Raw genomic sequence first — 14,379 nt, 5'->3', positions numbered from 1 at the left:
CCTTCTATGCCTGCTTCTTCCATCAAGAGCCAGGGAATCATTGCAGGGTTGTCACGGCATAAACCAGATGCAGTAGATCAGCTATTCTGGGATTGTTTTTCCAGCCTGCTGGTTTGCTAGTGCTTTAAAAGTGCGTTATCACCTAAAATAGTCCTTGTGTCTGGAAGAGATGCATTGGATGTGGCCTTGCTGTTGGCATATTCAGTGCTGGCCTGAAACCTGCTCTTAATGGAGATGATAGCTGTTTAGGAACAGCTTTCTGTTTATTGCAATGACCAGACTTAAAAGCTGAATATTTCTTTTTTTTTTTCTTTGGTTTTGTTCTATTTCACATTTTTGTTAGTAGCAAAAGTAAAAAGGAAACGAGCAGTGAAAATACATGAGACTGAAGGATGATTGGCCACTCACGAAACGGAGGATGGGAGATGTTTTAAAAAAAGATGTGCTGGTTTAGAATACATAGAAATCTATGCCTAAATGCATTTAGCTCATCATGCATATCATGAGAGGGAAGAGCTGTTTTCAATTTGCTTGATCCTCTTTGCAGCTTGATAATATTTTCTGTCTTGATACACGATACCGACAGCATAAACAAAAAAAACTGTTGGTTTTATGAAATCCCCTTTCATGTGTAAATACAAAAAAACAAACCAGACCAAAACAAAGACATGTAGCATTAGATTTCACTGGGAAGCACAATTACAGGCGCAGCACTCTTGTCCTATTTGCCAATACAGTATTTTTAATGTTTAAGTTGGTAGCCGACAAAAAACACAGCTCGTACGAGCTGCTTTAGAGGAATGACAAGATTTTTTTTTTTGTATTCTGCATGACAGCAAGCTTAGATTTTAAAACGGAGGGAAGTGATGCCAGATGTGATTGGGATACTTCACAGTTTGGCCAGTTTTTTGCAGAGCAGACAAGATAATTTGTCTTCCATCACAGACTCTTTCATCTCGCATTCACAGGACTTTCACACAGATGACAGACTGATAGAAAACCAAGGACACATGCATGCAGGAAAAATAAGATGCCAAGTATTATTTCTGATTTCTCTGATATTGCACAATTCTTCTTTCTCTTGTGAATAGATAAGGTTTTGATTGCTTAGGGAGTTATTGCATCGAGCAGGGCAACACAGTCAACACAGTGTAAATCTCTGTCAGTGAATAGCTCATTCTCCTGCTTATCCTGAAGTTTACTAACGGACTCTGGTTAGCTATTGATAGCCACCTCTTTGTGCTTTAGCTGTGCTTCAAAGTCCACTTTACTCCAGTGCAGCATTCATGCCTCTACTGTGCATGAAATTCTGCCGTGCGTGTCTAATTTTGGCCACCTCTACATAATATTATTGTGTTGCGGAGTCCTATATAAGCTGTAGTTTCTCTAGAAAAAATGATACAAACACATAAAACAATGTGTAAAATAAAGAAAAAAGCAATCTCATCATACGAGTATTTGATGTTTTTATTTGCTTTGCACAAAAAATACATAAAAACTATTTTTTCTTCAGAAGGAAAAAAACATTCACAATGTGTTATTGGCAGAAGTCTACAAGAAACGGATATATAAATGTTCCCACAAACAGTGCTGTTTCTGTTTTGGACTGTTTGCATAGAATTCAAAATTTATTGCTTGAAGAACTTATTTTGGTTTCTAGATTTTGTACCATGACCCGTGGCGCTCTTAGGAATTTGACTTCTTCTGGGTTTTGTGCCACATCCCATCCTGATAACTCCCCAACAAAGCCGGAGTGAGGCTCGTCTCGACGTCTCCTCTGTAGGTTTGAGGAAAACGTATGGACGAGTGTTTCACGCGTGTTTCACGTGTGCTTCCCTTTGCTCGTGTGCCAGTGTGTGAGATACAGCATGCATTTTTGCGTGTTGGGTGTATTTGGGTAGAAGGTAGTGTTTAAAGCCTCATCAGAACTTTTGCTACAGTAATGATGTTTCTGGTCCTCCTTCTCCCTCAACACCCCCTGCATATGTGGAAGTATCAAGTTACCCTTTACCACTTTTCTTCTCGTGCACTGCTCACCAGAGCATTGAACGCTGATTTGCAGCTAAGAAAACAGCCTGCTTTGGCTTCTTTTTTTTTTCATTTTTCTTCTGAGGTCTTGGACCTGTGGCCTGGCTTGGTCGGTAGCCCAAACTGCCACCACTGGCTGGCTTTTATTGGAAGCAGGACTAAGTGTTTGTTTTCACTGCCTTGTTGGGAATGAGAGATGGGGGGTACCTTGGTCTACCATTGAGTGGGGCCTCTCAGATGCGTGCGGAGTAAAATTTGCCCTCTGCACACAACAGATTGGCAAGCACGCCAAGGCATCGCAGCTCCAAGGACCTTGGATTCCAGTCGTTGCGTTTCTTTTCTTAAACACAACAATCTTAAGTCTTAACAGCCGTCGTCAGTGCCGTGATGTGTGGTTTGAAGAATTAAAATAGCTAAGGGGAAATGTGAAAAGGTTGAAAATGTCAAGCTCTTAGTTTAACATGAGACAAAGTTTAATTATTAACTTAAACACTGGATCTGCCTCTGCAAAGGGTGATTGCTTGGAGAACATTAACTTTGTTTATGTGCCCCCTTTTCAAACAGAATCACGCATACTTTTTAGTAAACGCTGTGGATCACAGTGCTCTAGGAGCATATCCTGTGCCTTTACAAAGTGTACAGTGTTCATCTGTGGTTTATTATTCATTGTTTGAGATTCTGCATTCCAAAAAAGCAGATATCTTTAGATTTATCCGAACATAATGAACAAAACAATATCCAAATGTGATGATTTCGTCTCCGATCAGGATTCTGGACAAGATGAGGCCCTTATTGCTCTCTATATTCCAAACCTTTAGTAAAGCCTCTCCGAGACATTTGGCTAATCTCTGGTTTATTTGTGCAGTTTGTCCATCACCTGAAGGACATCGTCAAGGATCGAAGGACCCAGGTCGAGGCTGAATGAAAAGCCACTGTCCTCATCCTTTTGTTGTCCCGTAGTTTTGTCACAGGTCTCATTAAAGTCTTCATCCCCATCTGAACCTGTGCTGCCCCATCTGGAGCTATGAGTCTGATTGGAAGAAGTATTATTCCCTCTTTGGTACCCATCCTCTTTTTCAGCATCTACATTTCCTTTCTCGCTGTCCAGCAGGGGCAGAGAACTGCATTTCTTCCTTTTCTGGGAGTTATTGTGCTGGTGGTCCACAGACAAGTCAGGGGTCTTTTTGCTCTCAGTCTCGTCCAGATTCAGACGAGGCGGCTTTGGAGGCGGTGAGCAGGCCAGAAAGACGTTCTGCTCACTTCGGGAACTTTGTAAAAGCAGGTTGTGACTCAGCTTTAGAAAAGACAGATCTCCAAAGCTGTCGGCATTGTTTCCAATATGAGTGATGTGGCGGAAATCGGCGAGCGGTAGGCTGATCATGTTGACAGACAGAACCTCCTTCCTCTTGGAATTCCTGCTGGACCAGCGTCCAGAGCCTGGATTTCTGTGCAGCGATGCTCGGAGTGGCATCCTAGCAGATCTGGTTGAGATTTGCTTAAATGTTTCAGTTTAATCTTTTTTGTTTTTAATGTATCCTCAAAAGTCTTTGTAGTCTCTTTCTTCTTTGTTCAATTTGTTAGGAAGTTTTGATAATTAAAAGCATAACTCCATCTGCAACGAAACACAAAAAGAGAGTATTAACATTTTAACAAATAACAGTTTGATACCACATTTCCCGCAGCAGCATGTCATCCAGGTTCTCTCTTATTCATGCTAGAACATGAAGGAGATCTGTGCTTGTGTTTGTCGTGTTTTTCAAAACCAGATGTAAGGATTTGACTGTGTCTGTTAGCTTTTTTTAAATTCACATCCATTGTGCAGCGATTGCACCTGCTAGCCTTGATTTTCATTTAATGAAATGCAGCAATTATTTGGCAGCGCAGGGATGTTCAAACAATGCTTTGAACCTTTCATTTACAAATATTTACTTTTCAAATCCCCTCTTTTCCGATAAATGCAGGTGTGGTCTGCTGCACGTCTTCCAGAGGAAGTCTTCTAGTCCATTTAAGACTTCCAGTAAGAGAGTCAACAAAATAAATAAGAAAAAATGCCAGAGTGGTAATTGTTATCCTGTATGCGGTGCATTGTCTTCACTTTCTCACAACCTCTGTCAGAAATTATGATAATAACTTCACTTTAGAGCACATGTTTATAATTTCCTCAGAAGTCTAAATAACTGGGATACAATTAGTTTATTTTGCTGTGGTGTGAGAGGTATGCCCCGAGTCTGGATTTGAAAGTTATTTAAGATAAAATCAAATACAGCTATTCCATAAACAGCATCGCACTCTAGGCATTATCTTAGAGGATCAATCTGTTTTTAATGTCTTTTGGAGGATAATATAATCTTGAAATTTCATTTCCACCAACAAAACCTAAAACCTCTTGGTCACAATGACTCGAAAAAACAAAACAAGAAAGCGTTTTCACTTTCCGTGACCAGTAATGATTTTAGTGAGCGAGACAGAACTCAGTTCATCAACGCAGGCACGCCGATTAGATAATCTCCTCTGTGTCTGTGATTTTTAAGCCTCCCAACAGCTTTGCCCACAGTTAGATCTGTGTTCGTGACTTGAAACACTCACTCTGTAAATTTGTAAACCACAGGTTTTGTTGGCCTGTAAAGGTTTTATCGGCACTTTAGTAGCAGCGGGAGATTGGAGCGCGCGGACTTGACTGCATTCCTTTCCAGACATGTCAGTTTGGCCAAGGAGGAGTCGTTGGGATTTTAGCCATGAGTATCGTGTTCAGGAAACACTTCGTGGCCAAGTTAAAAACTAAAGAAGCTCATTAAAACACATTGGCCAAGAAACACGTTTTAAATGATGGTTCCGAACGCTCCATTAATTACACATCTCAAAGACTGATAAGGACTCAGTCTGCTGAAAACTTTAACCACAATTAAAATAACTGATGTTAAGATCTTTTTCCTGCCGTGCAGTTACTTTAGTGAGAACTATAACAATAATTAGACAAAAAAAGAAAAGATGTTAGTTTTTACCTGTCTTGCTGGGAAAATCAAGGATAATTGAATCCCACACACACGCACACCCGTCTCTGCCAGGAAGCTAGGCTGTGTGTACCTGCACACTCTCACAAACCTTCCTTTGACATGACGGGGCTTGTCAGCTGTTACAGACAAGATCTCATTGAACCACCTCGAGACACAGAAACAATGTGAGCTACAACAGTCTTTTCCTCATCGTAGAAGAAAAGCTAAAGAAAGTATTTATGTACCATTTCTTACCCTTCTCTGCTTCAACGAGTGTTTTAGATAATCCTCGCAGAAAGATCTTTTTGTGTCTGGCTGATGAAAGTTATCTTCCCCTAAGTGATAAGCCAGGTGAGGTCAAAGTATAAGATTGTTAAGAGATCCAGGTATTTCTTAGTTGACATCTGAAGTCATCCCACCTCCAGTCAGGAGATTATATCATCCTGTTTGCGGAGTGAGTTGGCCTTTTAGTCGTAGGTGTTACAGTAAGTCCTGCTGGTTGATTGGCTGCACCCATCACCTGCGGGTGAGTCGGCACAAAGCACGAGCTCCCGGTTTAATTCCCATGACATTGAGAAAGGCAGAAACTGCCGTGCACGACTTATTCTTAAAGCCGAATGGTGTGACTGAGAGAAAGGAAAGGGGCGACGTATAGTTTGAAGTTTGAAGAGGTTGGTCATGTACAACTGATTGTGTTTTAATAAGAGTGTGTGAGACTGTTATAGATTGTGTGCTTATCTGGGGAAAAAAGAGGAAGTCCTAGTAAGTGAGAAACCGGTCAGCCCTAATCTCTGTCTTATTGTCCCTCTATTCTGCTGATTTCCTGATTTCCTGTCTGTTGTTGAGTTGAGCCCACTCCAAAGACTCTTCTGCCTGAGTGGAGGCCTGTAGCTATTCTGTGTAATCAAAGCTCAGTATCCCACACAGACATGTATGAGCAGGCACGCTGGATTTCACAAGAGGGATCACTTGCTGCATTTCTAATTCTCACGCCTCCAGCGTGTTGTCTTTGCTATGGAATGCTATAGTAATGAATAACACAAAACTGTGTCAGAGCAGAAAACGTTTGTGCGCTCGCTGGAACGTGTTTGCGTAAAAAGGTTTAAAGCCTCAAAGTTTCAGTAACACTCACTGCTACGCACTTTGATTGTGAGCCTTTTTTTGGGACTATTATCTTCTGAACAGTTGCATCTACCTGCGTGGTGATGTTTTAAAGATAACATATTTCATAATGCTGAAATATTGCCATGTGTTGGAGAAAGCTGTAGATCTGTGTGCAGTATTTGTTTGTTTTTGCCTTCCTCCCCAACCCTAAACATGCCGGGCGTGAAGGACAAATCGTATTTTTTAAGCGCTCCTTTGAAATCGAAATTGAAATCCTCTCTGCTGCTCTGCAACTCAGGACCAGAACAGTCTGCAAGAGCAGACACAATTACTCACGCAAATGAAATTATCATAACATTTACCCAAGGCCGAAACAGAACATTTTTGAACATCCCTCTTCTGAGAAACCCCCTCCTTCTTCCACCTACAACCACAAAACTGCTTTCATGCTAGAAGACAATCAGGGTGAAGAGCTAGTGTTATCTGTGGTATTTGGGTATGACCTCACAAGACCTGCTGTCTGACCAAGGTTGGGCTCAGTTTGTTAGCGGTGCTCTCATGCTATGTAGCCTCTGGGCTTATGCGTTTAGCCCGAACTGGATTTCTGCATAAGCCTCTTTTCTAAGGCCTGACCATAGTGGGCAATGTGGTTTGATGCAGCTATGCCGGGCCTGAAATCTGGGATGCTGCATGTTTTTGTTGTTGCAGGATAAAAAGTGTTTCCAGATATTGCTTTGACTGGCGCAACGATTCCAAACTGAGGCTTTGGTGGATATTCTTTTGGCTCTTTGTTGTATGTACTTCAGCTTCCGCTGATCAAGGCCCTCAGACAGCCAGCATTTAGAATAGATTTACTGCAAGATTTGGCTTATTCTTTTATATGAAAAAGCTTTTTTGTTTTATTGGCAAATACTGGACATTGGGCTGTGATCAAATTCAGCGTGCAATACATCAATGAATTAACCAGATTATTTAGCTTGTAAGACTTGTTAAAGTAGTCATTCCCACCTGTCTGTATTTTGTATAAACAGTTTCTAGTAGTTTTCCTTTTATCATTTCTGGTGGGAATGTTTAAATATGCATTTGTCATCATCTTCAGCATTGTTGTCGCTGTTCGTCTGCAAAGTTATGACTCAGTGATTAGCCGTCTGAAGGTTTTCCAACAGAAACTTGGCTGTGGGATTGCTAAGAGGAAGTGCAGACACTCGCTTGCATGATTCCAACATGACAGAGATCTGACACCGAAGCCCAGGTGTTACTTTACTGAATACCAAGCGCACACTCACCAACACATATGACGTAGCTAACAGTAGCTTCTAATCAACACAACAAAGTCACGTCAGGTCCAACACAGTAAGCGGATGGCTTGGCTGGGTAAAAACAAATATTCTCTGATGAGGTAATGCACTGCGGTGCCAAATGTCACAACACAATAAAACAGCTGGATTATTTACGTTTTGAGGTTTTACACCAAAGTTTGTCAGTCAGCGACAGAGACATTTAATGTTTTTGAGTTTTTCATTTGTGCGTGTGTCTGTCCCGGTATCATGATTGTCAAAGTCAAACGTGCTCAGAAAAATTGAAAAATAAAGTGAGTAGAATTTGGTCATCCAAGGTCACTGAGGCCTGATATTCTTCCCATTCTTGCAAACACAATATTTCAGGAGCACCACGAGGGAATTTCATCATAATCAGAATCTTTTACTGTCGTTATGCCAAAAACACAGAAAAATCATATGCTCTGCTATTCAGTGCAAGGAAAGCAATCTAACTATTCCCAAAAAATATAAACCATTTTAAAAGTGTTTCTGTTAACTGATACATGATAAACAACATAATATGTACGTGTATGTGTGCTCGAGTCATTATTAATAGCACAATTTTAAAATTTAAGGCAGTGCAACCTCATAAAAAGTTATTTGTTTGGGGTTTTTTTTGGCCATAAAGGAATAATTTTTACATTCATTATTACATAGTTTGCAGAAATATCTGATTGGTGGCATTTTATGTCTCAAGTCAAAGGTCAGCTTCACTATAACATAATGCTTTATGACACTTTTTTGCATATACCAACTCGGGAGCAGAAAATTTCACATTTGGTCAGACACAAAATTGCCTATTAACCTTTATTGCCCTAAAAAGCAGCCTCGCCTCTGTCAGTGCGCCCCAGGGTGGCTGTGGCTGCAATGTAGCTGCCATCACCAGTGTGTGAATGTGTGTGTGAATGTGTGGATGACTGGATGTGTAAAGCGCTTTGGGGTCCTTAGGGACTAGTAAAGCGCTATATAAATACAGGCCATTTACCATTTACCATAAAAAAAATTGTTGGACCTACACTACATACTGTATTACTTTATGAATATGGGCACACTGGGATGCATTCTGCAGTTTGATTGGTTAGTGGAAGCTTACACTCACAATGTGATAATGTAGGTTTGACTCGTGGCACTATTCTACATTCAAAAATGACCCGAGGATGTTTAACATATAGTATGGTGCTGCATTGTCTTTCATTCAGTTTCCTTTAACTCATTACCAGATCTTTTAATAAGGGAAAGCTATATTAGCATTACTATTATCATATTATGTAGTTTATGGTTGCAGTTTTGTGCTTTAAATAGTACTTTGCATTCTTTGTTACACAGAATATTGAAGACAAAATTGTTATGGATTTTTTGTGTAGTTATTGCAGGATTTATTCCAAAGAATTTCAAAACCCATAAATTTGGAGGTATCAGTAAAATCTGAGGAATGTTATTTCTCCTGACACTGACTGATTAGTAATTATTGAATGATGGCTGTGCGTTTTAGATTAAACTGTAGATTTGTAGAGTTAATGTAAACAATACATACTGAGATCAGTTTTACTGGTTTTGCTTACTTTACACATTAATTAGTGTAGATAAGGAACACATGCACAAACAAAGTAAACAGAAATCTGCAATTGTTGTGCCATTTTCTTTCTTTTTTTTTTCCTTGTGTAATACCTCGGCTCATTTTTTGACATCTCCAAGGTTCAGATGGTGTTCTTGCAGTGCCCTGGCCTCCTTTGTTTTAATAGCAAATCTGAGGGCTTTTCCAGGAAGGCTGGAATGTGAAAGACATAATTTTGCTTTTACAACAATGTATTCTTGGATATTACAGAAACCAAACCCCCACATTTCCCTATTCAAGGATCCCTGAGCTCATCCATCATAAAGAGAAATGCCAGGGCACCAGGAGTTCAGGTCTTTGCTGCCATTTGTCTTTTCACTGTTTATATCCTTTACTTTTACAGATTCCAAAGGCACTTTTCTGACTCCACCCTGCACGCTTCTATTCTGTTGAATACTGTGTATACCCATGAGCGTAGTTATATAGCTTATATGGGGTGTTTGAGTACAGCAAAGCTAATATGATTGAGCTGATGAGCTAATATAATTACAACTTTAGCATTTTAGCTTTCGTTGTATTTTTTTAAGTCCCAGAAATGATTTAGATGACAGACTGGAATTATTATCAAACATTATGAAACTTCGTTAGCTACCTGCATCCATATACTGGAAGGATGCAATGCACAAATACACATGCTCGCTAATTAGTGCTGATTAGCAGATTAAAAATATAGTCACCAAAACTGAGCCACACAGGTCTTGTATGGTCTCTGCCATAGCAGGCAGTAATAATTATTTGATAATTTCATTAAAAAAAAATGGCATAAACACCACAAACATAGTTGAGAAATCCAGTTCAGTGACTTCAGTTAGCTTAGGTGAGCAGGGTCGTGTCCAGGATTTGTTTTGTAAATGGGGTGGCACAGGCGAATCAAGAACAAAAAGGTTTATTACTTAAAACGTGGTGCTGCACAGTGTCCAAAATATAGTAGAAAAAAGAGAGTATCCCAAGTTAGAAATACTTCAAATACAAGTATATTAAATTTGTACTTTAGTAAAGTACTTGAGTAAATCTACTTAGTTACATTTCTTATGGCTCTCTCAATACTCTCATGCAAAGATGTTGGACATTGTAAGACTGGCAGTACACTATGCCAATGACATTGGTATTGGGGGGCACCAGCATCCTGGTGCCACCCCATGCCCTGTTCTGGATACGCCCCTGCAGATGAGACCTGGTAGACAGCTCCTGTAGCTGTCAGTATACCTGGCAATGTGGAAATCAAAGCCGTACCCTTAATTTTAAGCCTCAACAGTATCCAAATGGACAAGTTATATAAAAAAACCAAAACCAAAAACACCCACAATACAGTTATGAAAGGTTCAACATTTGTCTTTCCATCATTATCGAGCAACAAACGTATTATTTATTTTCCTGTTCCAGGCCGCAAACATGTTTTTTAAAGCTATTACGTTGAACTCTATTGAAGCTGACTTGGTGTTGGTACCAGTCATTCCAGCAGCTATGTTTTTTTTTTTTTGCAGTTTAATTTGGCTGCTTTGATCAGACGTACATTTTCTGTCAAATAAAGGAAGTTTGTGCATTGCATGAGAGGGGCTAAAAACAGGAAGTACATTTGGGTCTCGACCTCTGTGGTTTGTTTGTTCTTTACTTGCAAAAGCGGTGTAGTAGAACAAACCTTTGGGGTTTTATGTCTGCTGACTTCTGTAATGAATGTTGATTAATCCGCTACCATTTAGAAAGCTTAGGTTTTGTCTGCACGAGAATTTCACCTCGGCTCCAGTGATGCATCTGCAGTAAGGCTGCCTCTTTGTTTGTGTTAGCATGAGCGCTTGGGTACCTTCACATACACACACACGCCCAAACGATCTCTATACTGGTATTTGCCTTTCATAAATCACAGCTCGGTGACACACACACAAATACAGAAACACACACTACGCCACCACACGCCCGCCAGTTAAATAGTTCCTTGATTAACTTCACCGCAGTGGATCAGAGCACACATTTTAGCTGGGACCACAGAGCAGGCTTGTTAAAAAACCCATTCTTAAGCTTTGGAGGACTTTAAAGTCACCTCGGCACTGCAACCGTCTAGTTGAAGACATGTGATGCTTTATGGTGTTAATGAGTGATCCATTTATCAAATTTGAATTGGTGAGCCGTCAAGTTGCAAGGTTAAAAGCTGTTAAGCGTGAAATGGCAAGATTTTAACGGAAGCTGTTTTGAATAGATGTAGTTTCACTTTACTCGTGTCCGCGCTTGTCTGTCTCTATTAAATGTACAAACACCTTTTCAATCACTTGTCCTCACACGCTCGGCGATCTGACAACTTGTGCTGCGGCCACCTGCGCTCCTGCCATGCCTCCTGCCGTGTGTGGGAAGGACTTTTAAGAGCGTGTGTGTGCTGCTTGACTCACAGCACTTGTGGTGATCATGATGTCATTACTGGCCTGGGGTCAGGCTGGGGTGTGCTTTTTCGAGGCCTGTCACGTAGCTAATCCTCAGCTTGTTTATATGTATGCATGTGCGTGTGTGGTTGTGTGTTTTACTACTATTCCACCTCAGCGGTGGCCTTGAACCCTCCTGTCTTGGCTTTGTACAGTGGCCCATTGTTTGTGTTTTGTGGTTTCCCGCTCACCCCGGATCTTGGCGTTAAGGCACCAAACACCCACCCGCCCCTACACACACACTTGCAGACACACACAGACATAGACATACACATATGTACCCACCAAGTGTTTAGTTACAGAGTGATGCACTGGCTAAATATGTATATTGTAAGTTAACACCCGAGGCAAGGAAACTTCCCTCATTCTGAGAAGAAATGCCCATAAAGCACCTGTTAATGCACAGAATTCCCCTACATCATTAGTGTCGTGCAGTCTGCCCATGATGCCATGTCATGCTGGGCTGAGAAAAAGGCAGACCAGTTCTAAAAGTTTTCCTGGTGCACTTCAGCATTGTGCCCAGTAGGGGGCGTAGCAGAGTATGGTTAGATTTGCTGTATAGGCAGGAGGATTTCCACAGCTTCTTGTATATTTGCTTGTGTTTTGTTTAATTTTAAGTTACAAGAGTTGTTTATTTACCTAATAGTGTTCGCGTGATATTTCATAGTTACGTGTCAGACGGGGGCTTGAGCTCACGTTATTGGAATGATAATAGCAGCTTTCCTCAATCCAGGGGTGGCGTAGGGGGGAGTGAGGGTAACGTCCCCCCTCACCGACCCTCTCTTTTTTTCTTCTTCCTCCACACTAGACCCTCTTTCTCCCCAGCACACAGATGCTGGAGTCCCTATGATATTTTCCAGATGCCTTAGCGAGTGCATCGACAAAACTTACCACTCATCAGATCACTCCCCGTCCTTAATGCACACGCTCACTCTCTCCTGCAGCTCACTGTCTTGTTAAAGAGACACTTCCTTGGCCCAGCAGACTTCCTTGATATAATCTGTTCAAAGAATGGCTTTCTTTGTGTACACGTGGTCTTCCTTCCTAATCAGTGATGGGATGATGGTCTCCATGAGTGCCTATGTTTGTGTTGCACATACAGTATAAGCACAATCCTGGTGAATTTTAAATTGAAGTTGTCAGATTAAAAATTTTTCTTAAAGTGTTTTCTCGTTTCATCACAGTCTGTTTCTTGTGTTTCGATCTTGGTTGACCGGTGTGTGGCATTGGTCATTGCACAGATGTTTGTGTGTGTGTGTGTGTGGGTGTGCAAGCCCTTTTGGGCTGTGTTCCACCCTGCTTGATTAGCCATTAGCCAGTGGCTGCCCTCTCTGATTTCCCCCCACAGTATGATAATCCGTCGCCATCATCATCCAAGCCAAAGCCCTGCCAGCAACTGCCAGGCCCAATTCCAGCCCACATTTTAGGTTTAATGACCTAAGGCAGTGGAATTACCCCATCACAGTTTCTCTGTGGGCTGCTGTCTCATGCATGTTCACCATGTTGTCATGCAAATGTTAACTGAGATGAGAGCATGTGTCCAAATCTGCCTCTCTGCGCCGCACTCAAAGGCCTGGTTGTGAAAGCAAACAGAAACTGGACATTGACTGCATTTTGGTTTTTTTGCGTGTGTGTGTGTGTCTGTGGTCAGCTTTGAATGAGCAACATGATGTTGCGTGTCTAACACAGTCATCTTTCCTCCACTGGAGGCTTTCTGTGTAGAGTTTACATGTTGTCGCCACGTACTCCAGCTTCCTAGGACATGCATGTTAGGTTAAGTGGTGATTCTAAATTGACCCTAATTGGTGTGAATCTGAGTGAATCTGATTGTGACTTGTTCTCTCTCTCTGTCTTTTTTCCTTGTGTTAGACTAACAAACTGTACCTCTCTTCTCGCCCATGTAACAGCTAGGATAGGGTCCAGCCGTCCCGCAGCCCTGAATTAGCCAAACGTTGGATGGCTGCCTTGAAGGACTGTTGTCATGATCTAAAAATCCAAGATGTTTGGCTTTTCTTACGACTCTGTCGCAGGATCACAGGATCGCTCCACAGATTTTACACTTCAAGTTCAGCTTACTTGTGAGGAGGACTGCACAGACATTTTTTTGTAGCTTTATACGTTTTTTTGACAATTCTGAGAAATAGAACTCTCAGTGATACAATCAGGATTATCACTGTTTAAGCTTGGACACCATACATTTATAACGGGAATGCTGCTCACTGATGAAAACGCTGCTGCTTATAAATAAAATTAAAGGGTTTTTGTGGCTTGAACCTTAAGTAGAACTAAAAGTTGATCTGTCATGAAATCTGATAGAAACTACTCTGTTGAATTGATTTTCTAAATCAACTGATTGTCTGGTCTATAAATAAATCTTCTTATGAATCTTGTTTTTGTAAGTCCTACTAGTCTGTGTAGCTCTGTTTCACATTATGATAATATCCACTTTTTTGTTATCACCCCTTTAGGCTTCCCTGTCCAATGAGCGTGACTACGAAAGCATTGTGATGATGAGGATGAGGCAGGCCGCCGAACGTCAGAAACTCATAGAACAAATGCAGAGGGAAGACGAGGAGGAAGCTGCCACGTCGTAGCACCACAGGACTCAGCTCGTTACCAGCACTGTGAGAAATATTAGATGTAATCCTGCATCAGGCTTTAGTTTCATAAAGCCTCTTATTTGTTTTTATTATTTTTTTGTATGTAATGTGATGTGTGGCAAAATAAACAATTTTCATAAACAAACAAAAAACAGTTTTTGTGTCATGGCCTTTCCTGAGAAGAGATGTGAGAACCAGCAGGGTTTGATGCACAGCTGGGTAGTGCCAGATAGTAGATACAAATTTGGAGATTTAAAATGATTTAGACTGGAATGCATCTTATGACTATGTAATTGCACTATGGTGTGT

General features: G+C 41.0%; 2 protein-coding genes across 2 annotated transcripts in view; one reads left to right on the top strand and one right to left on the bottom strand.

Moving 5' to 3' along the window:
• The window catches only part of dnajc17 (DnaJ (Hsp40) homolog, subfamily C, member 17), a 34,040-nt gene extending 19,918 nt beyond the window's left edge, over positions 1-14,122 (top strand). Inside the window, exon 11 of the mRNA XM_085342873.1 lies at positions 13,939-14,122. Coding sequence (XP_085198999.1) covers positions 13,939-14,064 — 126 coding nt within the window. The 3' untranslated portion in view covers positions 14,065-14,122. The remainder of the gene's footprint in view (positions 1-13,938) is intronic.
• On the bottom strand, positions 2,829-3,499 carry LOC146612624 (cdc42 effector protein 3). The gene has a single exon (XM_085343456.1). It carries the CDS (start codon positions 3,497-3,499, stop codon positions 2,882-2,884), a length of 618 nt encoding a protein of 205 aa, XP_085199582.1. The 3' UTR covers positions 2,829-2,881.
• Positions 14,123-14,379: the final 257 nt, after the last annotated feature.

Source organism: Diplotaxodon limnothrissa, linkage group LG19, assembly GCF_057381915.1.
Source record: "Diplotaxodon limnothrissa isolate DT_005_m linkage group LG19, D_limnothrissa_male_GT1.1, whole genome shotgun sequence".
Lineage (NCBI taxonomy): Eukaryota > Metazoa > Chordata > Actinopteri > Cichliformes > Cichlidae > Diplotaxodon > Diplotaxodon limnothrissa.
Note: the sequence above shows the minus strand (reverse complement) of the source record. Positions and strands in the feature narration are given on the sequence as shown.